Source organism: Aythya fuligula, chromosome 21 (assembly GCF_009819795.1).
Source record: "Aythya fuligula isolate bAytFul2 chromosome 21, bAytFul2.pri, whole genome shotgun sequence".
Taxonomy (NCBI): Eukaryota; Metazoa; Chordata; class Aves; order Anseriformes; family Anatidae; genus Aythya; species Aythya fuligula.
In genome coordinates this window covers 7484251-7511855 of record NC_045579.1, presented here as the reverse complement: position 1 = coordinate 7511855, position 27605 = coordinate 7484251, and the positions used below count along the sequence as shown (strand labels likewise).

Below are 27605 nucleotides of genomic sequence, written 5' to 3'. Positions count from 1 at the left end.
TTCTTCCTTCACTTCTAATGTTGAATATTCTGCTAGAAATCCCATGGGAGCCCCCATTCTGTTTATTTTATGTCAGCTGAATGCCAGCTGGAGCACCAGCCAAGGGAGGACTTTGAAAATGAAAGAAAGAAATACGCACCAGTTGAGAAAGTTCCTAAAACCGATTTGTTTTGAGAACCCGGTGTATCGATCCCCTGCCTCTCCTCCCCTCTGGCACTGAACAACCACCCAGCGGGCTCAGCACCCGGCCGGGTGCTCACCGCTCCTGGCAGTGCTGCCTGGAATTGCTCTGGTCTCACCAGCCGGGACAGGAGCCTTCTCTTCTGATTTACTGTGTCTTACTCAGATGAGATTTAGTGGTGGGATTCTGCGTCAAAGGAGGTGTTTGAAGCTGAACTGATCGCTTGAAATGGTTAAAAACCAAAGCAAACGCAACCCACAGAAACAGGAACTTGTTTTGCTTCTCCTTCAGCTGCTTCTCTCCGTAGGTGTTTGTCATGGACACAACTAGTGGTAGCATGTAAATACTGCTCTGCTAATCACCTCAGCTCAGGAAGTACCAGACACGGGCAAAACATGAGCCATGTGAGCACGGGTAACAATGCTGAAAGTCTGACTGCCCGGCTGTGCTGGTCAGGAGAACATTGCTTTACAAATGGTTCTTCCTTAGAAATCAAATCAATGCAGTATTTCCCAGCAGAAATTTGGGAAGTTCACTGAAACAGTTTTCTGGGCTACCAGAACTGCTTGCTGAGAGCCCCCCTGTGCTCTCGCACCCCTTTTGCTTCACCGAATTCGAGTTTACAAAAGAACCACACCAAAACAGAGCAAATAACTGAGGAACGAAACATTGTGAGAGTTGTCTTTAATTTCATCAATGGCTTTAAATATTTAGAAAGCACAATGTAAACATCTGAGGAGAAATCCGTGTGCTTGCTCTTCGTGCTCAGAATTGTTGGGATTTATAAACAGAAAGGCTGCTCTCAGGGTGTGGAACCGATGTTTCAGACTTTCCACCAAAGTTATATATGCTCATGTCATTACAGCTCTTCCCTCAGCCCAAATTGCTGGCACGGCGTCCTGAAATGTTTCTCATTAGTAAACTTTACATAACCTCCAAAACTGCAACAACTGTAGAATAAAATGTACCAGGATGCCAGCTGGAGCTGGCACTTGGCGCGGGGCTCTCGGGGCTGTTTGCTTAGCTGGATTTGAAGGATGTTCCAGACCAGCTAGCAGGGCATGTGACTGAGTTTTGACCTGAACCGCTTGCCCAGATCCAGAGATCCTGCATACTTCATGGGAATGCTTTCCACTTGTCGCTTTCATACCCCAGACACAGCTTTTAACAATTTGTGCGCAGACCCAGGCCCACCAGCCATCGGAATATAGTCAGAGGTAACGGCACGTGGCTCCAAAAAGTAACAATGAGATTCCAGAGCGGCTCAGTGTGTGTTTAATGCTGAGTTAACAGTTTTCTGAGGGTAAGAGGGCCCTGCTTTCCTTTTTTTTTTTTTTTTTTTTTTTCCTGTCCCAGAAGCCCCAACATCTCTGATTTCTTTTTCAAAGGCACTTACCTGAGCAGACACGGAGCTTTACGTGGACAGGGATCAGGATGCAAAGATGTGCCTGTGGTCAGGAGCTGGGAGACCTGGAAATAGACTGTGCATCTCTGTCGGCTAACGTTCCCATGCCTTAATCCCAAACTTTCCCTTCCTCCTATTAGTATTGTAGGGCAACCTGGAGGAGATGGAGTTATTTCAGGGAGCAGAGCTGCAAGGCCTCAGCTCCGCCACTTCCGCGGGCAAGGTTGATTTGTGGCTGGGTGATTGGAGCTCTGCTTGGTGAAATTGTTTTACCTGATTTGGTTTCCTGGACTTCTCTTCATTTTCAAATAATCAAGCCTATTTATTTTAAATATACACATTTTCAACCAAGGCTTTAATGTATGCATAATTTATATCACTTCCTTGGTATGGAATTAATTTTCTTTTCTCCAACATGGAAAATAACACGCGAACTCTTGAGTAGTTCTCCGATGCTGAATTCCAAATTGTCTGAATTAAATTTGAATCCCGGCGGGTTCTGCACCTTCCCGGTTGTTCATCACTTGCAGGGTTTATTACATTTTAGATGATACTATTAAATCCAGCCACCCCTAGAGGTACTGGCTAGACTTTGTGAGTCTAAGGAGTAGGAGACCATGAATGAGTCCTCAGAGCCGTTCCAATTTAGCCATGCAGTAATTTAAGTTTCCTTTAAAAGGACAGTGAGTTTTAATTTTCTATATATTTTATAATTTGTTAGCAATTTCCATTTCTCTCCCTGCAATACCTTTTAAGAATTAGAAAATTAATGCGTTTTCCCCCAGTTTAGATCTTTTTTTTTTATATATATTTGCTGAGCATTGATTTTACTCCCTTCCTCAGTGCTTTTGTTCACCTCCAAAATTAACGCATCTCTTTGGCTTTCCTTTCCAGGGGGTCCTGCCTCCTTCCTGGTGAGCTGAGAAGCACTTTGCCCAGAGAGGCTGTGGCTGCCCCATCCCTGAGGTGTCAAGGCCAGGCTGGACGAGGCCCTGGCCAACCTGACCTGCTGGGTGGCATCCCTGCCCATGGAAGGGGTTTGGAACTGGGTGGTCTGTAAGGTCCCTTCCAACCTGCCCCATTCAGTGACATGGCTTTGTGATACGAACTGGAACCAGCAGCCAGCGTCGTGCTGCTTGGGCCACGGTGCCCTCATGGGATGGGCTAAGGGAAGGCTGAGCTACCCCAACCCTGACGGGCAACTGTGTGACCTCCTGAAAACTTGTGATGTGATGCTTGGAAATGTGCTTTAGTGGTGGACTTGGCATTGCTAGGTTAACGGTTGGCCTTGGTGATCCTAGAGGGCTTTTCCAACATAAATGGTTCTTTGATTTTATCAGGGCTGGGCTGGGCTGGGCAGCAGCTCTCTGAACACCGAAACCAGCCGCATGCACAGGGTTAACAGCGGGGTTCGAGCGTGGAAAGCCATGCTGCGAGTCAGGGGGCTGCAAGGAAAATCGAAGAGGAGGATTTGGGCCATGTGGTGCCCATAAAAATGAATGCGAACCGTATCAGGAGTATATGAAATCTGTAGATAGTTGTTTTGTGTTTCAAAAGTGTTGAATATAGGGGGAAAAAAAAAGCTCAACGGGAGTTTAAATAAACACAGGCAAGTGAGTCAGCAAGAAGATATAAAATCATCAGGAAAGGCTGAGTTTGTTTTAATATGGGGATTACTGTAAACACTAGGAGTGCATGGTAACAATTTGTAGGCCATATGTTTTGAAATATCATAACTGGTGTCAATAAACACATTAAAATTCAACTTCAAAGACTATTGTGGATGTTTGGAGTGTCACGAAGACATTGCAAAATGGGGATTTTAGATGGAAACAAGTATGGGAGCAATCAAACACAGCTCCTATGTGAAGAAAGGGATCTCGTCAAGTTGTTAGAGCTAAGCATCTGTGATGGTGATTACTGCTGCTTGCTGGCTAGGAGCTGTGCTCAGCCCCTGATTTCTTTCACACCATCTCCCTGGCCTTCCACCCTGACCTGCCTGTTTGTCTCGCCCACCTGCTGCAGCTCGGTGCAGGGGCTGAGCTCTTCTGCGCAGGGGTTGCCATTCACTGCTCCTTTCTACAGTTCATAGCCCGCCTGATTTCCTCGTATAAAAAGCAAATTCATTTTGTGTCTGTACAGATTGGCTTGTGGCACAGACGAAGTGCTGTCCTCCCGTGCTGACAGCCTGCCCCGTAGGGCGTTCAGCATCACCGCAGCGTTGGCTGCATTTGATTCTTCCGTGCGCTGTGAGCCACCAGTCGTGGGGGTTAGGGCATGGAGAAGGGCGAGCAGCCCTTCTGTCCTCCCCTCATGTGGTGGTGCCCTGAACAGAAGGTTTATGTTGCTTCCTGAATCCCTCCTCATTCAGACCTCTGCTGGGTTGAAATACCCTCTTTATACCCTCTTTTCCTCACTTTTTCCTCTTGTAGCACTTCAGATGCAGTGGGATTCCCCCTGCAAATGCTCTCCTATTTGTGCACAAATCGTTTGTTTACTCCACGGAGATGGGACCAGATCTGTGATCTTTCAGCTGTGAAAGCACAGACTTCTGACACTGAAGCTTTACTAGCGTGATGAATAAAGCCTTTGGCTTGTTTCTGGGATATCCCACGACATGCTAAATTACTAGTGTACATACAAAGGCAGTGTATTTGTTTACAGGGCTGCCTGGAGACTCATGTCCACCATATGCCTTGTTCTTTCTTATTTTCACATTTTTAACATGTTTTATTTCACGAGAGCCCACCCTTCCTCTCTTCTTCCTTTTTCCTCCTTTTATTGCTGAGTGTGACATCATATGGTGTGAAATGTATGTCTCTTTTTTTGGTATCCCTTTCCAGATTTTTATCCCTGCTGCTGTAGACGTTACACGTGGCCAGGCCCTTGGGGTTTGCATGGGCACGCAGACTGAGAACTGGCTGATCCTTTTCCCTCTGGTTTTATCCCTAGGAGACTCAGACCTGCCAGAGCTCAGCACCAGTTTCCAAGTGCTTTCCTGGTTCAGAGTCCACCTGAGCTGTATGTTTGGGGCAGAGGACTGCTATGAAGAAGGATCAAGCCTCAGCTTCCCAGCGGAAATCCCTTCCGTGCAGGCATCACAGTACAGCACAACGTCATGTTTAAACCAGTAAGTGAAAGTGTGTGCTCAGCACCAATGTATAAAATAAGCAAGAATGGCCGTAAACATCATGTTTAGCTATCTGTGGATTTTTACAACCCAGTGACTGTGGGACAGTCCTGGTCCTGCCTGCCCAAGCTGTGCCTCCAGGGAGCACGAGAGGCTTCTGGTGCCTCGTGTTGTCCCTTCTGTGAGGGCAGCTTACAGGGCTTCTGCTACACAAACAGCAACTTTGCTTATTTTATTACCAATCCTATAGGAACAAAGTGAACTCACACATACCCTTTTTAACGTGATTTATGACAGGAGCAATATGAGGGAACAGATGAGCATTCCTGCACCTAGGTTCAACTCTCCATTTAAGAATCACAGTCAATATTCCCTTGTTTTAATACTAAACATCATGTTCAAAACTGAGTACTTCACTGTAAACTGCAGGCAGACCACGCAGGATTAAATGGGGCTTCTAGTGTGATGAATATAGCAGCCTCTTAAATGATTAGGACACCTGTTGACATTAATATAGAAGCATGCATGAAAACAAGTGTGCCACTCACTGAAATATATGTACACAAATATTAAGAGGATTAGAGAAATTGCTAAAATGGATAGAGTGGCATTTAACACGAACATGTCTGGAATCTCGGCGGAATGGAAATAACATGCACAGAGCTGTTCCCTTGTTCGATGGCTTTTTTTTTTTAGTGGTTCATCTAGGGTATAAACGCAGTACAAGGAGGTCATTTGCTTACATTTAAAAGTTTCTGTTTAATATATGTCTTTGTTTGGAATCTGCCTGTGATTCATAACCACCTTCCTTTAGTAGCTGGCACCTTTGCCATGCAAGCTGCAAGAAAAAGTAATTAAATTTAATAGAAGCCACCCTTGCTTTGAAGCTGCCCTGGATTTAGAGCCACAAGGAGAAGCAATTAAACTGTGGCAGCCAAGGATTCAAACTGAAGTTATATAGTGACTTTTTTTTTTTTAAAGGAAATTTTCTCTGTAAACGGATTTGGATTGTCAAACCTGATTGGATTCAAAAGCACAGAAATTTCCTTCTGTGGGAAACTTTCTACTGAAGCAAAAGGAAAAAAATAATTAGATGTGAAATGGGGGTCAGTTGTGAAGATCTAGGATATTTTTAATCCTTTTGAACAAACTTCCAAAAACGAGTTCAGCAAAGTGCTGAGGGAAAAAGGGAAACGTGGAAGGAGGACAGCTGCATGTCTGTTTATTTGCAGGCAGGCCAGCTTGTCAGCAGCCTAGGGTACAGATTCATTAGGGGAAGGGATTTATTTGCACTAAACAGTATTAGAAGCATTGTTTAAAGCTGGCAGGATTTTTTAAACCATCAAGAGGCAGAAATTATTTTTTAATTTCTGTGCTTTTACCAAAAAGTTGTCTTTGCATTAAGGAACAAGCATAGGGGAAAAAAATCAAAACAAGACTCGCAGATGCCATACCAAACACAATTCTTCCTACGTAAAAGTATTTTTTAGACGTTTCCTATAAAATATCAGAAAGGATTCAGTTGAAAAAGGTTTTCCTCCAATGCAGATGTTATTCAAAAAAAAAGCAAACTGGCAATTCAGTTAGCACTTACAGGCAGGCAAATCTGTCCTAATCTCCACCAGCTCTTTATATGTAAGTCTTAGCTAAGCCAAGGCACGTGTGAAAATCTTAATATTTTCAATAATGTATTTTGCCAAACCTGCTTTTCTGAGAAATAGGTGCTCTTGGGCTCAGTGTAAGGATACAGTTGATGGTCTGTGACCTATGGATCTGAGTTGGTGAATGAGAGTCCTCTGGCTGGAGTCGCGGTAAGGCTAAATTTCCAGGGCAGTGCCTGGAATGTTGTAACTTGCTGGGAAAATATATTATTGTATCACCGGCCATTATGAGGTAGCTGGGGGCAGACATGCGAGCTGCATCCCCCCAGAGAACACAGCCCCTGCGATGGTGACCAGCCTGTAAAAGAGGAACGGGAAAACACGGCCAGAGAGCTGCTCTGGGGCACCGTCAGCTCTGTGAACAATGTTTGACCCCAGCGTTTTGGACGTCCCAGCAGTAATCTTTGACAACGGGTCTGGGTTATGCAAGGCAGGTGTCGCAGGTGACAGTGGCCCAAGGTCTGTTATCACGGCAGTTGTTGGTCGCTCAAAAGCCAAATCTACAATGCTTGGAGCTGGGATGAAAGAATACTACGTTGGAGAAGAAGCGCAGTCCAAAAGAGGGATCCTATCTTTGAATTACCCGATTGACCATGGCATCGTTACCTCCTGGGATGACATGGAGAGGATCTGGAGACACGTCTACGAGCATGAGCTGAGACTCAAAGCCGCTGAAAGGCCGGTGCTGTTGACAGAAGCCCCCCTAAATCCTCTGCAGAACCGGGAGAAAATGACAGAGATCATGTTTGAAGGCTTCATGGTGCCCGCTATGTACGTGGCAGTCCAGGCAGCTCTGGCACTCTACGCCTCAGCCCGCACCACCGGGATCGTCATGGACAGCGGGGACGGTGTCACCCACACGGTCCCCATTTACGAGGGGTACTGCCTGCCCCATGCTGTCTCCAGGCTGGATGTCGCTGGCAGAGATATCACCGAGTATTTCATGAGGCTTCTTCTGGAGGGCGGGCACTCTTTTGTTAGCACAGCTGAAAGGGAAATCGTGAGAGATATCAAAGAGAAGCTGTGCTACGTAGCTTTGGACCCCATCCAAGAAATGAAAGCGAAGCCCGAAGAAGTCATGAAAGAATACAGGTTACCCGACAGCAACGTCATTCAGATCGGCAGCCAGCTCTTCCGTGCTCCAGAGGTGCTCTTTGTGCCTGCAAACATCGGCATCGAAGCACCCGGCGTGCACAAAATGATCTTCAACAGCGTCATGAAGTGCGACATCGACGTGCGCAGGAATCTCTACGCCAACGTCCTGCTCTCGGGAGGCTCCACGCTCTTCCCCGGCCTGGAGGAGCGGATCCTGAGGGAGATGCACCTCCAAGTGCCCTCGGGCATGTTCGTGAGGATCGTTGCCCCCCCCGAGAGAAAATACAGCGTGTGGATCGGGGCCTCCGTCCTCACCTGCCTGACGTCTTTCAAGCAAATGTGGGTCACCGTGAGCGACTACAAGGACTTCGGGGCAGCCGTTATCCATCGGAAGTGCTTCTGAGGAGACCGTCAGACCGAGCGAATGCCTTGCTGCAACAAAGCACGAGCAAGAAACCCTGGCGAGGGCTGACTGAACCAAAAGGTGCCACAGCAGTTCATGTCTTTACTGGCTGACAAAACCTTTATGGAGATAAAGCATTAAAGAATTGGTAACCAGGGCATCGAGCCTTCTGAGCATTCATTGCCTCCAAGGGGAGCGCTGTGTGTTCCCACCTCCCTCGAGCCCCAGCCCGGAGCCTCATTTGTCTTCTCGTGCTCTTCCAGCCCCTGCCTCGTGCCTGAGGGCTCAGACAGTGACACCACGGCCATGCTGTTCTTTGCCCTGGCCTCAGGGGGTAGCCTAGAGTGATCGGGGCCACTGCCACTATTTGCACAGCACTCCTACCCCCAGCCACTCCTGTTTATGCCATCAGATTAGTAATGGAATTAATGTGTACTAATGGGGAGAGTGGGAGAAGTGCCGTGAGGCTGGTTCTGAACTTCAGGTTAAAAATTCCAGCAGTTTTCCAGCAGCAGCTTCTACACAAATTTAGTCTGGATTCTGTGCTTTTTAAAACTTTGTTTCCTTTTCCTCTTCCTTTTCCTTTTCTTTTCCTTTTCCTTTCCCACAGACTGCAGGGATGCAGTAACTAACCGACTCACGGCCTCTCTCACAGCCGTACGGGAGTAGCTCTCCTCCTCTGCTGGGGATTCTTCCCTCTAAGGCCTTTGAGATATCTGGGGTTTGTATTCTAAAACTAGATCGCGTGTTATTTTCGACCTCATTAAAAATGTTTCCTTTAGAAACCCAGCAAAACCCCAAACAGAATCCAAATATAAATCAATGCAAATGCAATTACTGTAACCGACCCTCCTCTGAGCCTGAGGGCCTGAACAAATTCATTGATTCCCCGCTGTAATTTATCTGGGAAGCGAGAACACCCAGCCTCCCTTCCGAGCACCGGCCCCGCATCGAATTGCTCGGCGGAGGAGCAGGGCTGGGGCTGCCCCATGGGCATTGTGAGCTGTGCCCGTTTGTGACGCGGGGTCTGGAGCGTTTCGTGGTGCTGCCAGAAGATCGCTGCCCCCCAGCAGCACCCGTCCTGCACGCGATGTCGCACGTGGTGGTGGCGGGGACCCCCGCCGTGATCTTTGACAACGGCTCTGGGCAGTGCAAGGCTGGGCTGTCGGGGGAGCTGGCGCCCCGCTCGGTGATCTCCACCGTTGTGGGGTACCCCAAGTTCAGGTTCGTCATGTTTGGGGCCGGTCACAAGGAGTGGTACGTCGGAGAAGAAGCCCAGTCCAAACGGGGCATTTTGTCTTTGAATTACCCGATGGACAACGGGCTAGTTACATCCTGGGACAACATGGAGAAGATCTGGAGATACCTGTACGAGCAGGAACTCAGGCTGAAGCCCAGTGAGAGGCCAGCGCTGCTGACCGAGACCCCTCTCAATCCCTTGTCCCACCGGGAAAAAATGGCCGAGCTGATGTTCGAAAGCTTCCACGTGCCGGCCCTCTTCGTCACGCTGCAGGCGCTCGCGGTCCTGTACGCCGGGGCCCGCACGACCGGGCTGGTGCTGGACAGCGGGGACGGCGTCACCATCGCGGTCCCTGTCTACAAAGGCAAGTACCTGCTGCAGGGCATAACCAGGGTGGATTTTGCCGGCAGAGATGTAACCAAGTACCTCGCCAGGCTCCTCCTGGAGACCGGGCACTCCTTCATGAGCGCGACCGAGAGAGAGATCGTCAGGGATATAAAGGAGAAGCTGTGCTACGTTGCTCTAGATCCTAGACAAAAAATGCAGGACAAGCCTGAAAATCTCACGCGTGAGTACATTCTCCCTGACGGAAGGTCTGTCACGGTGGGAGACCAGCTCTTCCGAGCTCCTGAAGCACTTTTTGCGCCCAGAGAGGTCGAAGCCCAAGGGCCGGGGGTTGTGGGGATGGTCCTCCGGAGCCTCGCCAGATGTAGCAGCCGTATCCAGCTGGACATCCTAAGGAACGTGGTGCTCTCGGGCGGATCGACTCTGTTCCAAGGCTTCAAGGAGAGGCTTCTGAAGGATCTGCAGGCGGCCATCCCCAGCATAGCCCCCGTCAAGATCTTCTCCCCAGAAAATCGGATGTACTCCGTGTGGACTGGCGCGTCGCTGCTCGCCAGCCTGACGGCGTTTAGGAATATGTGGATTACCAGGGAGGACTATTACGAAGTCGGGCCAACACTACTCCAGAGAAAATGCTTTTGAAAAGTAAAAGTATGACCATCCAGGAATTTTTTTAAGTGCCAATCTGAACAGCTGGAGAGCAGTTAATAAATCAGTACAAAAATAATTGATTTGTAGTAAGTGATTTTATAGCTTAGTAAAGAAAGATCCCTTGTGCATTGGGCTGAAGAAAGAGTCCTTGTTCTGAGCATTTTTGCTATCCAAGATGTTGGTTTTAATTCTAGAAATGTGTTGATCCCTGCTAGAACTGCAAACAGTTTGTCAGACTTTTAAACACTTGAGAACAAGCCACCTCCAGCCCATGCCCGGGGGGGCTGGCTCCCTGCCACGCACCGTAAACTTCCAAAGAGTGGAAAGAGACCTCTGATGGAGAAATAGAGGGCTCGTGGGTATTGCTGACCCTTCACCATAGCACCAGAGATCGCTCGTAGCAGTTCTGGAGAAGCTCAGAGAGGACCAAGCTTCTAAATTTGTTTTTGCTCGCCAAATGAAAATAAGTTGGTCTGGCTGCTAGAGCAGAGCTCTCAGACCGAGCACACCTCTGTGCTGCTTGTGGCCCTGCCAAGACATTTGCTATGTCACATCACATAAAACATCGCTTCTGTTTGCCCATCTGTGGAATTTAGGGAGTATTCCAGCTTAAGGACTGTGTGAGACTTCATTTAGGTAATATAGTGTTAAGATTGGTAATTAATCAGAGAGCACAAGGTGAAAGATATTTAGTTTGGGTTTATTCGTAGAAGATTTCTGAACAAACTTTGTGACATCAGGCATCTACGAGAAGGTGGAGGTGGTTGTCCCCAGCTGGCACTGATGGGAAGAGCTGGATACATTAGGAGATGTTATTTCTCTACTTCCTCAGCGACAGCTAGGGGAAGTGACAAAATAACCCTGCAGATATTTGCTTGAATTACCAAACAAATCTGCCTTGCTGAGCTTGCTGAGCATTTTTTTTTTTTTTTTGAATGCTGAGCATTCCCAAAAAATAAGCTTAACTAGAGTAAATATCATGGCTAACTGATTGGATTTCCAAAGTGAGCTGTGAAATCCATAACAATCACATGAATTTGCAGCACTTAAATCTGCATTCAAATAACGTGAAAATGATGTATTTACAGAGATCATCATCACCCACTTCTGCAAATGTATGTACTACATCGAAGCAGGCAATGGAAATCTTCTCCTAATTAAACTCAATAGCACTATACTGTATATTGTTCAAAATTATTTCAAAATGCCCTCAAGATACAGCTGAGAACTTACTGGATTTGTTCAAGATCAGCATGAAAATAGGAAAAGAGACACAGTCTGCCTTCTGAATGATTCGATTCGCTGTCTGGCTATTTTCATTCAGCTCTGGAGAAGAATCTTCAAACTCATTGATGCCCTCTGCTGCCTTGGGACTGATTAGTCATCCCTCACCTCCTCTCCCTGCCCTTCGGAGACTCACAGCACCGCTTTGCTTTCCGTCCAGGCGTTTACAAGTGCTCTGAATGCAGGGATGTCCAACCTCCGTGTTCAGCCACTCACCGAGCCCTGGAGTACCTGGAGTGGGAAATTATGATGAGCTGAAAGATCCAGACACGAGGGAGGTGGGCAGGGAGGGGAAGATGATTTCTGGGTGACTCCAGAGTCACAAGGGGATTTTTGTATTTGCAAAGTGGGAAGCACGGGAAAAGAGCTGGGGGCAGAGCTGGCTCAGCTCACCTTTTAAAGACTGATCTCAGCAGCGGGTGTAACACAAGACGTGTACATCCCAGAGCACACTTATACAGGTCGAGGGAGTAGGCAGTGATAGGATGTGGAAACGTGCATGAATCTGAACAGGGGATCAGCAGGCTGTGTGGTGGGCAGGCTGTGTGGTGGTGTCCGAAGCAGCTGGCAGTGGTGGCAGTGGCAGCAGCACCGCCTGTCCCCGCAGAACAGCCCCATGCAATGTGGTTATTGCTGTTTGGGGATGGGGGTGGCAGTGGCTGCGTTGGGCATTCCAGCAGAGAGGAGTGAAAGGCTTTCCTGGCCATGCCAGGCATCACTTTCCTTACACCAGCCAGGTGCCTCTTCCACAGCCGTGGCAGCAGGAGCATCCAGCAGCAGCAGCAGGACCTCGTTTTCCCCAGTTATCGTAGTGAAAGCATACAGCAACGAGTCTGGAGTAAAACACACATCTCTCCTGCTCCTCTTGGGCCCTAAGGCTTCAGAAAGTTGAGATATGTATTACTCCATCAAGTTAATGCAAGTATTCAGAGGGCTTTTAGAGCTGTTATGAAATCTGAATCAGCAATCTCGTATCTTTCTTCCATTGCAGTATGTTACCTTTTAGCAGCCCACTGGAAATGTGTAAACAAACGAGGTACAACTGTAGACAGTTTAAATATTTTACAGCTCGCTGACTTCCATATGAGGAGGGATTTGCAGTAACTTAAGTGTTTAGACTCCTGCTCCAATAATCTAATGCAAATAAAAATGCAAACAACTGCGTGCTGGAAAGCAGCGGGAACCCCAGAGAACGGCGCAGCTCAAGGCTGCTGTCAGCAAGGAGAAAAGCGAGGCAGCAAGCGTGGTACCTGCACACCCCTGTGCAGACACACGGCGTGTTGGGAGAGTGACACCTAGCAGGGCTCTGTGTGCGCTCGTAGCAAGGTGTCACCCTTGCAGAGCGCATTGCCTGCTGTAACCCGGGATGGATTCGCTGGCACCAAAATCGTTCGACATCCAGGGACCTGCTGCAGCTCCTCCCAGCCGGAAATCATTCAACAGACCGTGATTACAGGTAGGTAGCACCCACAGCACTGGTTTGGCCCGGCTCTTTCCATTTGCCTCCGAGACACGACTTTGCTCAAGGACACAGGGCAGATAGCAGGAGCTGGCACGTGTTCCCAGAGCCCAGGCTCTTTATCAGCCTCTTCAGTCTCTTGGTCACCTGTTGCTCCCACTGCTGTGCAGGGCACTGGAAATTCATTACTTCCCTTGTGTTTCATTTTCACCTTGAAGAGGTCAGTTGTGTTAATAGTCATGTGGGACCATGTTCTCTTGGCCCTCACGCCACAGAAAATGAGCGGCAGGAATCCTTCCTCTGTCATCTCCACCTGTCCTCTGGACATGTACTAGCTGCAAATGCCTGGGAACCTTCCAGCCTCAGGAAAGTCACACAAGTCTGCCGAATTTGGGACCGGTTGTAGGGATGGAAGAGGCTTGAGTTAACTCCTAGATTTACCATTCATTGCAGAATGAGGAGTTTAACCCTGGGAAAGTCAGGCGTCAGTTCCCCCTTGCAAACACCCTTCTTGTTCTGCCCCGTGCCTGCCCTGCAGGCTGCTGCTGGTGAGGGCCGTCTCTTGCTGGCTGCTGTGCAGCTCTGGGTTGGGTTGGGGATGAAGCGTCGTCACCTTTTACTCCCAGGAAAAACCTTCGTTAAGAGTGCAAGTCAGTGCAAAGATCTGGGATTTTGGGTCCCCAAAATCAGAAACACAAAACCACGTGTGAAGTTTGCACTAAAATGACATAACCATCTCACCCTGCTCTTGGTAATTTTTCCCTCCCTCCCCAAGTCTCACTTAGGTTTCAGTCCAGCAGCAGCCCTTTATTTTCCTTTAAATGTCAAACAATTCATCATTTTGCGCTTTCCCCATTCCCCGTGAATCTAAAGGTTTTGTTGGTATGCAGCGGTGTCAGCCTGGGACAATGCACACTGATTACCCAAAACAACGCGGTTCTTGTCACCCTGCCCATTTTCGGTGCGAGCTCTTGAGAAATGTACAAGAGCTCTTGCTTTCTCTCTCTCCTCCCCGTTACCATATGCACAACAAGAAGGCTGGTTCACATACACACTGGACAAATATTTATTGTCTTATTCACATCTCCCGTCCCCTGCCCTCATCCACGCTGAGCACAGCACTGCAAGAGGTCGGCTCGCCCCTGGGCTGCTGAGCGAAGGTCTTGGGGAGGTCGGTGAAGGCCGGGCTGTGGTGGGGGGTGCCAAGCCATGAGGGGTGCCAAGCTGAGCATCTCTGCAGCAGGGGCAGGGAGGAAGGCTGGGACTCAGCCCTTTTGTTTTTCCAGGCACGGCGATGCTCAGAGAGGCTCCGTAGCCATCACGCACACACACACACGTATGCATATGCACACACTGATTTTATTAAGCCATTCCATACAAGTATTTTATATACGTACTTTTTTTGGTTGTTTTTTATTTGGAAAACTTCAGAGTGCTTTTTTTCACACACAGTAAAGTTAGCTTTGCTGAGATTCATTAGTCCCCTTTCCCCCTGTGTGTAAATGGATCTCTCTCAGTTATGCAATGCAAGGGTACACAACCATGAAAAGTGCAGAGGCAGCCAAAAAAAGCATTGTTCTGAACTCGGACGTGTAAAATATTCATATTCAATAATAAAAAATAAAAAAACAGCCCTTAATAAAAAATTCACGGGGTAAAATATGCATTGTCCCTCCGTCCCCAGGGCTGCAGCAGTTTCCAGACCAACATGTTACGTGGGTTTTCACTGCCTTGTTTTACTCGATTAATTCAAAACCAATTCACTCTCAGACATCCCAGTATTAGGTGCCTAAATTGATTCTGATTTCTCTAAGGGCTGTGTCTCTATGACTACAGTTGTAGCTGGTAGAAACTGTTCAGAGCATCCGACGTGCAGCCCGCCCCAACAGGACCATCCCTGATGCCGAAGGGGTGCCCGTGCCATGCTGGGCAGCCACACGAGCCATCTCCAAACGAGCCAGGAGCTCTTTCAGCACGCTGCTCAGCCTGCCACGGCACACCCCGCTTCTTGAAGGGACAAATAAGCCAAATGTTAGCATGGCAAGCCGTTCTGCCAGGGGGGCAAGCACATCTTGACCAATGGTGGTGGCTGTGTGCAGCACTGCACCCCTGCAGGGCTTCGCAGAGGAGAAGAAATAATTCAGGGTGCTGAAGGGAGGCAGAGGCAGGTGGAGATAAATGCCTGGCTCAGGCCCTGACCACAGTATGCAGCCGAGATGGGAATTTAATTTATGTTTTTCTGCATCCCCATCCAGTACTGTAGCTGCAAGGCCAGCCTGCCTCAGGTCCCAGACAGCAAAAAAAAAAAGCAGAAGGATGGGATGGGGACTGAGACACTGCCCTGACAGGACAAGGACACCTGGACCTGTGCAGGAATGTAGCAGCAACCACACTGGACCCAGCAGCTCTGCTGAGGAGCCACGGTCCCACTGTGCCCCCCCCAGACCGATGCCAGCAGAAGCTGCCGCTTCCTTCGTGCTCTGGTTTCAGGGCTTCTGTCCCACGTCCACAAGTGGCAAAACTGAAGCTAAGGCACGGATCCCCTGCTGCAATAGGTGCGCTGTGACTGTGCTGCTTCGTGCAACCGGTGGCAAGGTGCTGCTGCGAGCCCAGCAGCAGGGGAGAGTGCTGGAGGGGGCGCGTGAGCATTGCTGGAGAAAAGAGAATGCAGGAACGAGAGGAGAGGTTCTGAACTTAAAATATTTTGCCTGGCGCTGAAATTTTATGAAGATATATGGGAGAAAAGAATGAGAAACTCCAAAACAACCAATGCTTCAGATGTTTCTTTTATCTAAAGTATAGCTAGTTAAATGTTTTACATAGAACGAGTCCCAAGAAGCATAAATCAGGGGATATAAGCTATGTTTTATAAAGACTTCAAAATATAAGTTCTTTACCTCCCACATTCTCGGGCCAAATATTTTAACTGGAAAAGCATGTGGGACAATCAGCATGCATATCACCCATGTCTTTAATGACCATTCCCACCAAGGTGATTTGTTCTGTGTCCACAGTTTGATACTTACATACAAAAAAAAATTAAAAATGGAAGAACAGAAAAGAAAGCTTCAGAAATTCTGATTTTGGAAAAATTGTGATAACAACTGACAGTGTGGAAGTAACAAAATATACTGTGATGTGACAGCTGTCAGAAACACTTGAGATTTTTCTTTTTGGGGGAGGAAGGGGGTAAAAATTGTTCCTTCTATCTGCGAGCTCCAGTTTACTTCTGATGGGTGTCAAATGTGAGCCACAGCACCGAGCTGCATTGAAGGGGGAATGGGAGAATTAAAAGACCTTGCTGAGTACCCTCCTCATTTGCCTTTCCCTAATAATTTTCCAATGGCCGTGGACAAAAGGCATTTTTATTGTTGAATTGTGCTTCTTTGTAGTTCACACAGAGAAAATTAAACTAACTCACCATGAACGTAAGGGCTGCATCTTTTAGCCTAAATAAGGCCAAACCCAGGCCCGAGGCCCGCTGCTTGTGCACGCTGTTAGAAAGGCAGGAAAACCGGGATGGAGGGGTGGAGCAGGATGGGGATCCCTTGGCTTCACCGTACCCCGGTGCCGTGCTTGCAAGGTGTCAGACAGGGCTGGTCCCAGGGGACAGCCGGAGGGTGCTGCTGCCACCTGAGGGCTCGGCCTCCCTCCGGAGAGCTCCGTGCTTTTCTCCTCTTCAGTGCTTGTGGCTGTGGCTCCTGCAGAGGCAGACAGCTTCGTGCTGACAAACCGCCCTCTTTGCACGACTTCCTGGCAGATCTTTTCCCCGTCTCTCGCACACTTGCTCCTCCCTTGGATTTCTCAGGAGCGTGCAGTGGGAGCGCACCGAGCAGCCGAGCTGGGGGCTCTGCTTGCAGGTTGGCAACCCCACCCAGCCCAGCCATCTCCTGGATTTATTGCGTCTCCTTGCATTATCTGCCTCATTCCTGTGTCTGAGAAGGGAGGATGTGCTGAGAGCCTTCACATGGCCGGCCGCACGAAACCACATCCTCGCTATCCCAAAGTTCAGAACATCTGTCTTAATTTGTCTGGCCCTCAGCGCTGCGCTCTCGCAGCCTCGCAGGATTTACTGCTTGTTTTTGCAATGAATCTCGCTCACCGAGAGCAGAGAGGGGAATTTGATGGTGTTAAAAAACATCGCTCTCTCTGCGGTTCTCAGGACATCTTGGACCGAATGCAGCCCTGCTGGTGTCAGAGCCTCAGACGAACGGAGGAGCCACTGGTGAGCCACTTAGTCCTCGTAATGCAGATGAGCTGAGAAGATTTGGAAACACTCAGCTCTTCAGATCCTTTGCTACCTCGAGAAAGCCGAAGGGAAATACATGTGCTGCCAAAGTTGTTTCTATGGGTCATTCCCGAATTCCTACAGAAAATAGTATTTCTCAGAACAACACAGCAGAACTATTAAACTGTGCTGGTGGTCTGGTGACATTCTCTGAAGTACTGTCTTTCAGCCAAAGCAATATAGGTTTCCTAGAAGCACGTGCCCCTGGAGGGAGAAATCACGGGCTTTGAAGGTATCCAAGACAATACTCCAGATGCTGATTTCAGCTGTGCTGTCTTAACCCCCCTGTATTCTGTGAATTTACGTCAAAACGGATTTTTTTTTTACTGATGTGAGATCATTATTCCTTTATGACAAAGGATTCCTACGTACTCAGAGTAACTGGATGATGGCCAGCTCGCTCCCTCGGAGGTTTTCTTTCCAGAACTGCCGCAGGTTTGCTAGGGCAGGTCACCACGATCTGGATTCTTCCCATCTAATCTTGCACAATGAAAGCAAGTGACTTTAAGCTCAGGTTAAGAAGAGAAACAGTGGGGGGAGAGAGAAGGAGAGAGACTTGAGAAAGTTCACCTGCTTCTGAGCTGCTGGGCTTTTATCCCTCTCCATTTACTGAGAAATTCCTCTGGTGGTAGTTCCTGAATCAACCTCTCTGTGTGCGCCCGTGGCACTGGATCTGAGCCTTCGTGTGCAGCGCGCTGCTTTGAGGCATGCTGAGACCGGGGATGCTCTGCCCCCAAACACCGAGCTGGAATGGCAGAGCAGGAACCACGAGGCTGCTGCGTGTTACGGAGATGCGTGCAGCCGAGCATCGTGCTGAAGGCGGCGGCTCACCCAGCGCAGCCGTGGAAACCCCCTGAGTCATCTTGTGTCCTGTTGTTCGTCAGTGGAAGGAAATGAGCAGATACTGAGTGCGCAGACTGCGAACGTGGATGCGTCCCAGCATATTTCAAGGGAAACGTTCCTGTTCAGGCACTAGCGTGTGTTGTTCTCCTCTGCTTTGGCTCAGCTCAGTCCCTAGGGAGGAGCTGCCGTGAGCCCTGCAGTGCGGGACCTGCCCAGCCCCGGGATCCCGTGGATGAGCTCTGTGCCTGGGTCAGAGCAGCAGCTCCCTTGGCATCACCTGCTATCGCACCCTCGAGCAAAGAACGGAGGATGACGCCCATAGCAGAATTAGCTCAGCCCCAAACTGCCAGTATTATGCTCAGAAAGAACCGGTCTCAGGGATCAGGCTGCCTGAGTCATTTCATTGCACTTCCACCAGTTTGACTCGTGTCCAACTGCTTTTATTTCCAGTTTATGTTTACGGAGAAGCGTCCATGTCTGAGCAACTAAATGTGTGGGGATTTTCTTTCAGAAGCCACAGAAGGGATTAAAAACAACAATAATCCATGAAATTACTTCGGAATTTTTTTCTCCTTGAATGTCCTGAGGAATTCCCCAGCTCCTGACCTGTTCCAATTGGCACCATCGTGCTCTTGAGCTCTAATATCAGTGCAGTTTGTAACATTTCCAGGTTTTCTGGTGAAGGATTACATGAAACCAAAATAATTCTTTCCATGGGGGATTACATAGCCACTTTTGTTTCTAATATTCCAGTCCACGAGTGAAGAACATTTTCTTGGGTACCTGGTTCTTCTTTGGCTATAAGAGCTGGTGTCATTTAGAATCTCTGGGCATAAATCCATTTCATTAATTTCATTCCTAATCATTTAGTTCCTAAAGGAACCCGATCAAATGCTCTGTCGTAAGGCCAGTCCTTACATTGTGGCTGAATGCTCTTGGACAATTAAATTCACCTAGATTATGTGATGCAGTGTTACCCATTTCACTGATAGGAATGCATCTGCCTAGTTAATTAGATAAAAACTCACCTGGAGGAGCTGTGACCCACTGATGCAAATGACTCATATTTTAGGGGAAAATTGCTACTGATTTACAAGAGTCTGGATCAAATGTCTGTTCTCAAATGTTTATATATATATATAAATGTATTTTTTTTCTATTCAAGTACCAAAGTGTGCTTCAGGGATTTTTTTGGCAGGGGTTTTAGAGCAGGAAAATAGGAAATGAACTGGAAAATTTGAAGACTACAGCAAACAAGAAAATCCTGGAAGGAACATACTCTATAGATCCACCCTAGCCATTAATAATATGGAAAGATTTCATTAGAAAAAGGAGAGGGGAAGAGAGCAAGAAGAATGTAAAAGGAGGCAGTGTTAGTATCAGGGTGTCCGCGCTGCTGCAGCCAGGCAGGGCTGCTGCAGTGCTGCATGGGCAACAGGCTCTGCATTACAAGCTGCACCTCTCCTAACACCCATAAACCACGAGCTCTAACACGTGGCAAGTGGCTCCTGGAACAGTCGCAGAGATCAATTTGCTGGGGACTGCACGGGATGGAGGTGTGCAGGTGAGAAGCCTGCCTGAGTCAGTCGTGTGCCAGCAGCGTTGGTGCTGAACTCGATCTGCCCCAGCTGCAGTGTGCCTGTTCCTCCCCCTTAATCAAAACTTCTCCTTTTTCTTTTTTTTAATGTAAAGAAGTCCAAGGGCTCACACACTCACTGTGCTGTGTATGGAGAGTTTGTTCAGCCTGAAATAGCCAAGGTTTGCCTGCTACAACAGCAGGAGGATCAGGCCAGGTGCCCTCAGTTTGGTTTTGTGATGCCCCCCAGCAGGTGCAGTGCAGGAGGCTGTGAGCATCTCAGCATCAGTGAGCATCACTGATGCTTCAACACAACCTAACAGGTCTGAGAGCTGTAGTTTAACTGTCCCTAAATGCTCACCTCTAGAGGGAACTCTGTAGAACTGATTTCACTCTGGCTGATGCTCTGAGGACAGACCACCACCCCAGCTCCTCTGCTTTGTGCCAGCACATGGCAAATAAAGCAAACAACGCCGCCTTGCTGGCACTGTGGCCACCCAAAAAAGCCATTTGTGGTGGCGTCCCCCTTTCTGGCCCACAGCCCCTGCGTGCCCCTAGTCCACTGCCAAGCCGCTGACCCTCAGCGGCACCCTCGTGCGGTCCCTGCTGGGACCAGAGCCGGTTCTCCACACGGAGCCACGGGTGGGCAGGCTGCTGTGCCCGCGTTACAGCACAATGCTGTCTGCTCTGCTCTGGCAGGACCCAGGGAAATACACGGAGCCCACAGAATTGTTTTGTAAAAAGGAAATCAAGTTCTGTCCCCTCTCACCCCGCCGCGGCTCATACCTGCCACCCCGTCACCGCCACCTCCCTCCCGTGCACCCTCGAAAGGTTTGCCAGTAGCCACAAAGCATCCGTTACAGCGAGCGCTTCTGTTTGCTGTAACCTATGAACAGTGTACTGAACTCAATATATTTTTGTCTGGAAAATTGTTTTGTTCTTCCCTGTAACACATTCTAGATGATTGTCTGTTCTTTCATGTCAGTTCTAGGCAAAGTGCACTGCATTAAAACTCCCACCACAGCAAAATAGAGCAAAGCAATTTAAAATCCCTGTTTTTGCCAAAAGTTTTTGCACTATGGTGTCACATCCTATACATCAGCGTTTGCTGGGAAAGGCTTTTTTTTTTTCTTCTTTTTTTCTTTCGCACTGTTCTTGCTCCCTTCTTGAAATAGAAATATCAGCAGGTGAAATGACATTGAGTTGTGTTTTATGTATTTCCACAGTATGTAGGAGGAAGTTCACTCTTTATACTTATGAAACATACAGTTACTGCAAATAAAAGAATCTGAGCTTTGGAAATGTCACGAGTATTGAAAGAAGACCCTTTGGGTAGCCTGGCAGTGAACTCAGCTAGGGGATGAGCTCTGCCTGGTATGGGACACAGCCACCAGTGCTGCTCTTGTGGCCTTTTCCAAGTAACCACCAGCACACAAAGCGCACGGGGGCTTCTATGCAATGAGCTTCACATGTCAGTGAACTCTTGACTGCCCACCTAGAATTCATTAATTGCTTGCTCTTTCGACTAGGTGAGCTGAACTGCTTCAAGATGGGCATTGTGTCTCCCTTTGTAGGAAGCCATCTTCTTAATCAGGATGCTTGGAAAACGTATTTATTGCAGCACATTCTCTCATCCCTCTCAGTCACAGGTAAATCCACGCAGAGATGCACCACAGGTGCAGAGCTGCCATTTCAGGTGCAACGTGTGCTCGTTGCTCTCGCAGCAGAGGAGTCGCCCCATTGCTCTGTGCAGGGCTCCCCATGGCCAGCTGCAAGGAGGGTAAGGCCCAGCCCAAAACCTGATGAATTTAATGAAGCCTACCTAGCTCCACTCACCCTCATTGGAGTTCCTGCAGCAAATCAACTAATTCTATATAGGCAGGGCTGAACTACTTCCCAGAAGGGTCACTCTGCTGTTGGATTTGCTGTCTTTGGAGTCTTGCTGTTCAAGGCTTCAGCAAGGAGTTTTTGCCTTCTTTGAGGTCTGTATGCTCTTCATTTACTTTGAGGTAATCAGCTGAAAGCTCACTTGCAATTGTAAGGAAGAGAATCAAAGCCTTAACAACAAAATATGAGCTGTTTTTATATTCTTTCTTTGTGCATCTGTTTTGCGTATGGATCAGTAAAGCCTGCACCGAAAGCGCTGCTCACGGGTGGTGCACATCAGCTAAGGGCTGGGCGACCTGTGATTCTAGCAGGAACCTTTGCAATGTTTGTAGCTTTCTTACTGTGTTTAAAAACAAAAAAGAGAAAAGCTTCCCAATGGGCTCTTAGAGTCCCTACTCTGCTACAATACAGACTAGGCTGTAATGAGGTTTAGAGGGGAAGCTATTCTGCTGCAAGGAAAGAAACTGCTTTAGCCTGATAGGAAACATCTCTTACAGGTTTGCTGGTCTCCTGTGTTACTGGTATGGGTGCCCAATTCCCATACAACAAGAGAAGTCTCTTCACTGCAATGGAAGAAGAAAACAGCAGATGTAGACCCTGGAAGCAGGAGTTTCCTTTCTAGAAACTTTATACAAAGTAAAGGCTGAAAGCAAACAAAAAGCAGAAGCAAGCAGAACTTGAGAATTAAGATAAAGTGATTTGTAAAATGTGAATTACTGCAAGGGCCTGTGTTATCTGCCCTAATTAAAATGTTAATGCTTCTGGGGTGGAGCGTGGTGTGTATTCAACAATTCTGAGTTATGGCTTTGGCCAGGTGGTTATGCTGATGGTATCTGTTTGAAACATGAAATGAGTATAATTGGTAATGGTTGCTGGGCTAATTAGTGAAAACACCTGTTTAAAACTGCAGCAGGGTCTCCTATGGTGCTGCTGAATGTTCTGAGCCTGCTGTGATCCTAGTATTGCATATATGTTCAGAATAATTGCTGGGGACTTGTTAGTGTTCATCTGAACTGGTTACTTTGGAGCTTGGGCACTTCTGGCTGCTGGCGGGGTGTTGTGAGGCTTGGGGATTTCTGGACTGAGTCATTGCAGAAGGCCTTGAGGCTTGTCTCCATAGGTGGAAGGTGTCAAAGCTGAAATCTCAGTCTCTGGTTGCTGTATGGTGATGGTGGCCCTGGCCGAGTGTCTCTCATCCCCTTCCCTGTGTAGCCTCTGGGTACGGTGCAGGAGAGAGTCGAGTAATGTGGTACTGTACACAATGAAATGTGGGATTCCTTGATGGTCAATAGAGTGAACACTGAGGCTTTTTGTGATGCTAGAGGGCAACTGGCACCTGAGCCAAGGTCCTGGTACAGGGTGAAAGGAAAATGTTGTTATTATCTGGGTGAGAACAGCCAGGAACTGTCCTTTTCTCTCTGAGAGCACAGCCATGTTTGAACTACAAATTCATCTGCTTCTATTAAAGAAAAATACAGCTGCTTTCTTACTGCATTTATTGTTTAATTCATTCATGCTGCTTGTTGGAAACACCATCATTAAATTCCTTCTGGGGCATAGTTTGTTTTAAAGAAAACTCTCCATGGAAAAGGCTTTCCTTTAAATTTAGTACAAAAGAAAAGCCCAACTAGTTTTATTTATAGATTGGGGCATGAGAGACTTCCAGTTTTCAAACAAGCTCTGTATCTCTGTTTCTCACATAAAAAAATGTTTAACATTTTTCTCATCCTTCCAAAATAAAATTCTTTTATTGTGATCTAATTTTCTTGGTTAAATGCTGCCACTTTGGTGACAAAAATGTTGGGTTTGTCTGTTGAATAGGATGTTCTGTGAGCTGGGGTTTTATTCTTGGATGATGTATTCTGGGTTTCAATTATTCTTTGATAGAGCATCTCATGCTTCTGTGGGTTTGTGAAATGTTTGTGAAAGCTTGTATGTCTAAGAGTATTCCCCAGACTTGGACCCTAGGTGTGACAAATTTTTAGTGTATCACTAATATAGAAGCAACCAGAATTTCAATGGGCAATATAAGCTTGTATGGAAAGTGAGAAATGTCTAGATGGTGAAGGGGTCAGAAATATGAATTTCTAAAAACTTGAGAAATGGGAAAATGAACCTGAACTAATGCTAAGATTGTTTGCTTAATCAGGGAAAAAATACGAAAAGAGCGGTTTGCTTGGAGAAGCAGCAGTGCCCAGGTGAATGACAACACTGAGGATGTAAATCCCATTTTCTATGATTTATATTAAGATGCAAATCTTTAAATGGTTTTATTTAAAGATAGCTTTTCCTTTTTGGTAGAATTTAGGTTGTAATAAACAGGTCCAGCTGTAACAATTACAGGTTGAGGTGCAGCTGAGGTGATGGCAATGCAGAAATGTTGACCTGCTTTGTGGCCAGTGCTTTCATGAAGCTGAGCGTTGGTCTCAAAGTCGGCAGCAATTCTTCCTGGCTTTAAGATGTCAGACACTGGTCACTTCTGCTGTTTTAATTTCACTGGTTTTACTTTTTCAGTTGTTCTTTATGCCCTTATTGTGCCCTGCCAGCCCAAATTTAGTGGTCAGTGTACTTGGGAATAAAATACTTCCCTGCTCAAATGGTTAATTTGGCTGAGCTTTATGACAAAGTAATTAAAACTCACATTCCATTGAAAATGTCAAATCCTTTTGTGATCTTTAATTGATTCTCACTCTGGGTTGCTTAAAAGTGGAGCTAAAAAGCTGTTGGGAACATTTCCTCTAGAATTATTACTCATATGAGAGAGCCCTGTTCCCCCTTGTAATGCACCCAAATGGCTGAAACTGAGAGGCTCCAGTTCCTCAGGATGTACATGCTAAACTCCAGTAATGCTCTTATTTGAGTCATTTAAAATCATTGTATGGGTGATCTCACTCCATTATTTTTTAAAGAAACTTCAGTTCACTCTATTTAACTTTATACTTTAGAGAAATGAAACTATTTCCCCATCTCATTTATACCGAAGGAACAAAACTGCAGCTGAATGGTAGTCAAGCAGCTCGTGACACATCTGTTCCAGGGTACTGAAGCAATCTGGAGTGAAAATGAGACAGTCTTGAGGTACATATCAGGAACAATATTACTGGTACTGTGGAGAGATGGTAGCTAATGGATGAGAAATGCAGAAGCTTTCCTCTAACAGCAGCATTGGGCAGGGCTGCTCTGTGAGGGCTCCAGGTTTTGAGAATGCCCTGGGTAACACCCAGCGCTGACTGCAGGACCCGAAGGCAGAATGTTTGTGTTGCTGCTGGACTAGGCATTTGTTGTGCTGTGCTGGCTCTGCTGGCTGCTTGCTGTTTACATGGCAACTTCCAAGACTTGTTCTGAGAACTTGGAGCTCATTTAGAGCATCGTGCATAGCGGGTGTGAGTGATGTGCTGTAATACCATTTCACTCCTGTGCTCTTTCATTAGAGGCTCTTCCAGCCAGTGGAGTGAGCAGCTCATGTGCAGCAGATGAATGAAATGAGCTTCCAGAAGAAAGGCCTGCAGAAAGGTCCTTTTCTCCTGGATGTATTCAGGCTCACAGCTCGCTGTGCCGCTTTTGTATCAGAAACACCTTGTACGACTGAGGGAACTTTTTGTTGTGTTATTTCCTTCTGTTAGTGGTGACAGTCTAACAGGAGTTCTGCCTCCACTTGCAGGCTTACTCTGCTGACCAGCCAGGGCAAAGCAGTGCGTGGGACTCCCACAGGAGAAGGATGAAGGCAGTGGGCATTGTTACAAGGGGAAAATGAGAGAGGCCAGGATGCTTTCTGCCTTGGGAATGTTTAAACACTGCATTCAGGTCTTCAGTTTCGCAGCACTTGCCCTGTTGAACATCCTTCCCGTGGCAAACCTCAGGAGCAGCTCTGCCTTTCTGCCAGGGCAGAATTTGGGTTCTGCTCCCTGTGATGTGCCTGACACAGGAGGGGATGTGGTACAAGGGAGAAGGGTAGGGCTGGCAGCAGGTGCCTGGTGCCAGGCAGTGGCTCTGGTCAGTTGTTTAGGAACACGGGCTCTGGGTGCACAGTGCCTTGCTCATTTTCAAGCATGTCAAATTGTTCTTTTGCCTTTTTGTGTATAAAAATTATGTATGGTTGGAACCTGTCCTGAGAACAATACCTTTGATTTTCTGAGTTGCAGCTCATTAGTTGCAACCATTGCATGAAAAGTTTTTTTTGATATTAAGAGGGTAACTAAATACTAACCTCATTGTGCAGGTAGTGCTGGAGGTGATTGATTTTTGAAGGTCTTGTTATTCAGGTACAGTTGTACTTGCAGGACTCTGCCAATGCGGACATTGTAGTGGTTCAATATGTGCCAAAACTGAAATCCCAGTGCCTGCAAAGTGAGGGGCTTGAATGTGCACCCCTTGCACATCCCAGATTGCACAGCTGGTGTCTGGGGTGCTGTGCAGTGGCAGCTTAAGCTACTGGGCAGCAAGTTGCTTGCTGCTTTTTAATTATGAAGGTGGGGAAGAAATTGCCCTGCAGAACCTAGGAGCCTGCAGCATGTGGCCAGGTACGTGGCTTTGCTTGCAGTGTGCTGCTTGGGAGCTTCTGCTTGGAGACAAAGTGAAAGGTGCTTAATTTCTCCTTGAATGCAGCAAATGCTGCCAGCAAGCAGTGGTAAGCTTTTTCGGGGAAGTTTGATTGGAGGGGTTTTGGATCAATAGCATGAAAGTAAAGTTAATCTACCATGCCTTGGCTGGGTAATTTATGAGTTTGTTTCCTCCCTGAGTGTATTCCTCTAGAAAGACTATATTTTAGGTATCGAGTAAACACTACTATTCAGCAAGGTTTTCTTTTGACCCGGGTATCGAATTAATTTTTGCTTTTAATGCTGTACCAGTTGTAAAAGCTTTTCTCCTACACAGGATTTAAATCAGTGCTTTTGGTTTTTTGACAGGGAATAGTGAGTGTGTCTGGTGTTTTCCAAAATGTAGTGTTCCTGCCCCAAAGGTTCTGCTCCTTCCTCTGTTTTAACACAAGTCTTCACAGCAATAAACCCAATGGAATATGAGTCACTGTAGGAACAAGCATATGGGCAAGGTGGGCTACTGGCTTATAAATGGTACAATTGTAGATACAGAAGTGCAGAGACTGCACTTGTTGGAAAGCTGGCTGGAAAATAGCAGTCATAAGGTACAGGGACATTTCTATATATTCATAGAAACCATTAAATATTTTGTATATTTTTGCATTTCATTTTCTAACAACTTTTTTAAAAAATGGAGCTTGAGTTTTTTTAAACTACTTGTCAATTAGCTTATTGCTAGCTGTGTGCGCCTTGCTGCTCCAGCAACAACAGTGCTGAACTCCTTTTGTCTGCTGCTGGATTGCCACAAGTTCTCACGTGGACAATTTCTGGAATAAAAACCAGAAAGGTTGAAGAGCCTGGTGGTCTTGGTTGTAGATCTTCAGTCTGCATTGATGGTGCATCAGCATTTGTTACCCCATCACTCCAATCATTGAGATTTCAACCCACCCATAGCCCTTGGATTAAGAAGTATTTTATTCTTCCACCTGTAAAGCAATACTGTTACCACAGTGAATGTGCATGTGTGATTGGAGAAGGATTTCTCTATCAATTACTTGAGCATGCTGCTTTTTCTTCTGAAATGAATTGCCTCCCTCTGTAGTGTAAGAATAGAGCTGGTTAGGAGACGCTTCAGTGGCTCCAAGAATTATCTCCTCCAGGGTGATTAAACCCAAACCTTGTGATGGTTGGCAGTAAGTGTGGGTGAAGGAGAAAAAGGAATTAGGATTGTCAGGAACATGAGTGTTTCTGCACTGTGGAAGACCCTCTGTTCCTTCTTCCCCATGCCCCAAGCACGGAGCTGCCCTTTTCTGCACTGGGGCATGTCCTGTGTGTGCTGCTGTTAGGCTGAGTGCTTGCTTGTACCTGATGTGGTGCTGGGAAACAATGGCAGCTGCTGAATCATTGTTTTCCCATGATGAAAAGCAGTTTTAAGAACTCCCATCCAGCTCTGCCTACCCTGGAACACCACTGAAGATGATTAGCTGGACGGTACATGAAACGGGGAGAATAAAGCGATCCAAATTCATGCCTGGTGCAGTTCTCGTCAGTGAGTTTTGCTCGAGGAATGAGGTTGACTCATTCTTCCTGGATGCAATCCACCTCTCCTGGAAATCGATGAA

At 47.2% G+C, this 27605-nt stretch overlaps 2 protein-coding genes across 2 annotated transcripts; both read left to right on the top strand.

The window, feature by feature from the left end:
• The first annotated feature begins 6741 nt into the window (after nucleotides 1-6741).
• On the top strand, nucleotides 6742-7875 carry LOC116497662 (actin-85C-like). Its single transcript, XM_032201535.1, has one exon. The coding sequence runs from the start codon at nucleotides 6742-6744 to the stop codon at nucleotides 7873-7875; it is 1134 nt and encodes a 377-aa protein (XP_032057426.1).
• A 1090-nt stretch (nucleotides 7876-8965) lies between these two features.
• On the top strand, nucleotides 8966-10099 carry ACTRT2 (actin related protein T2). The gene has a single exon (XM_032201541.1). It carries the CDS (start codon nucleotides 8966-8968, stop codon nucleotides 10097-10099), a length of 1134 nt encoding a protein of 377 aa, XP_032057432.1.
• Nucleotides 10100-27605: the final 17506 nt, after the last annotated feature.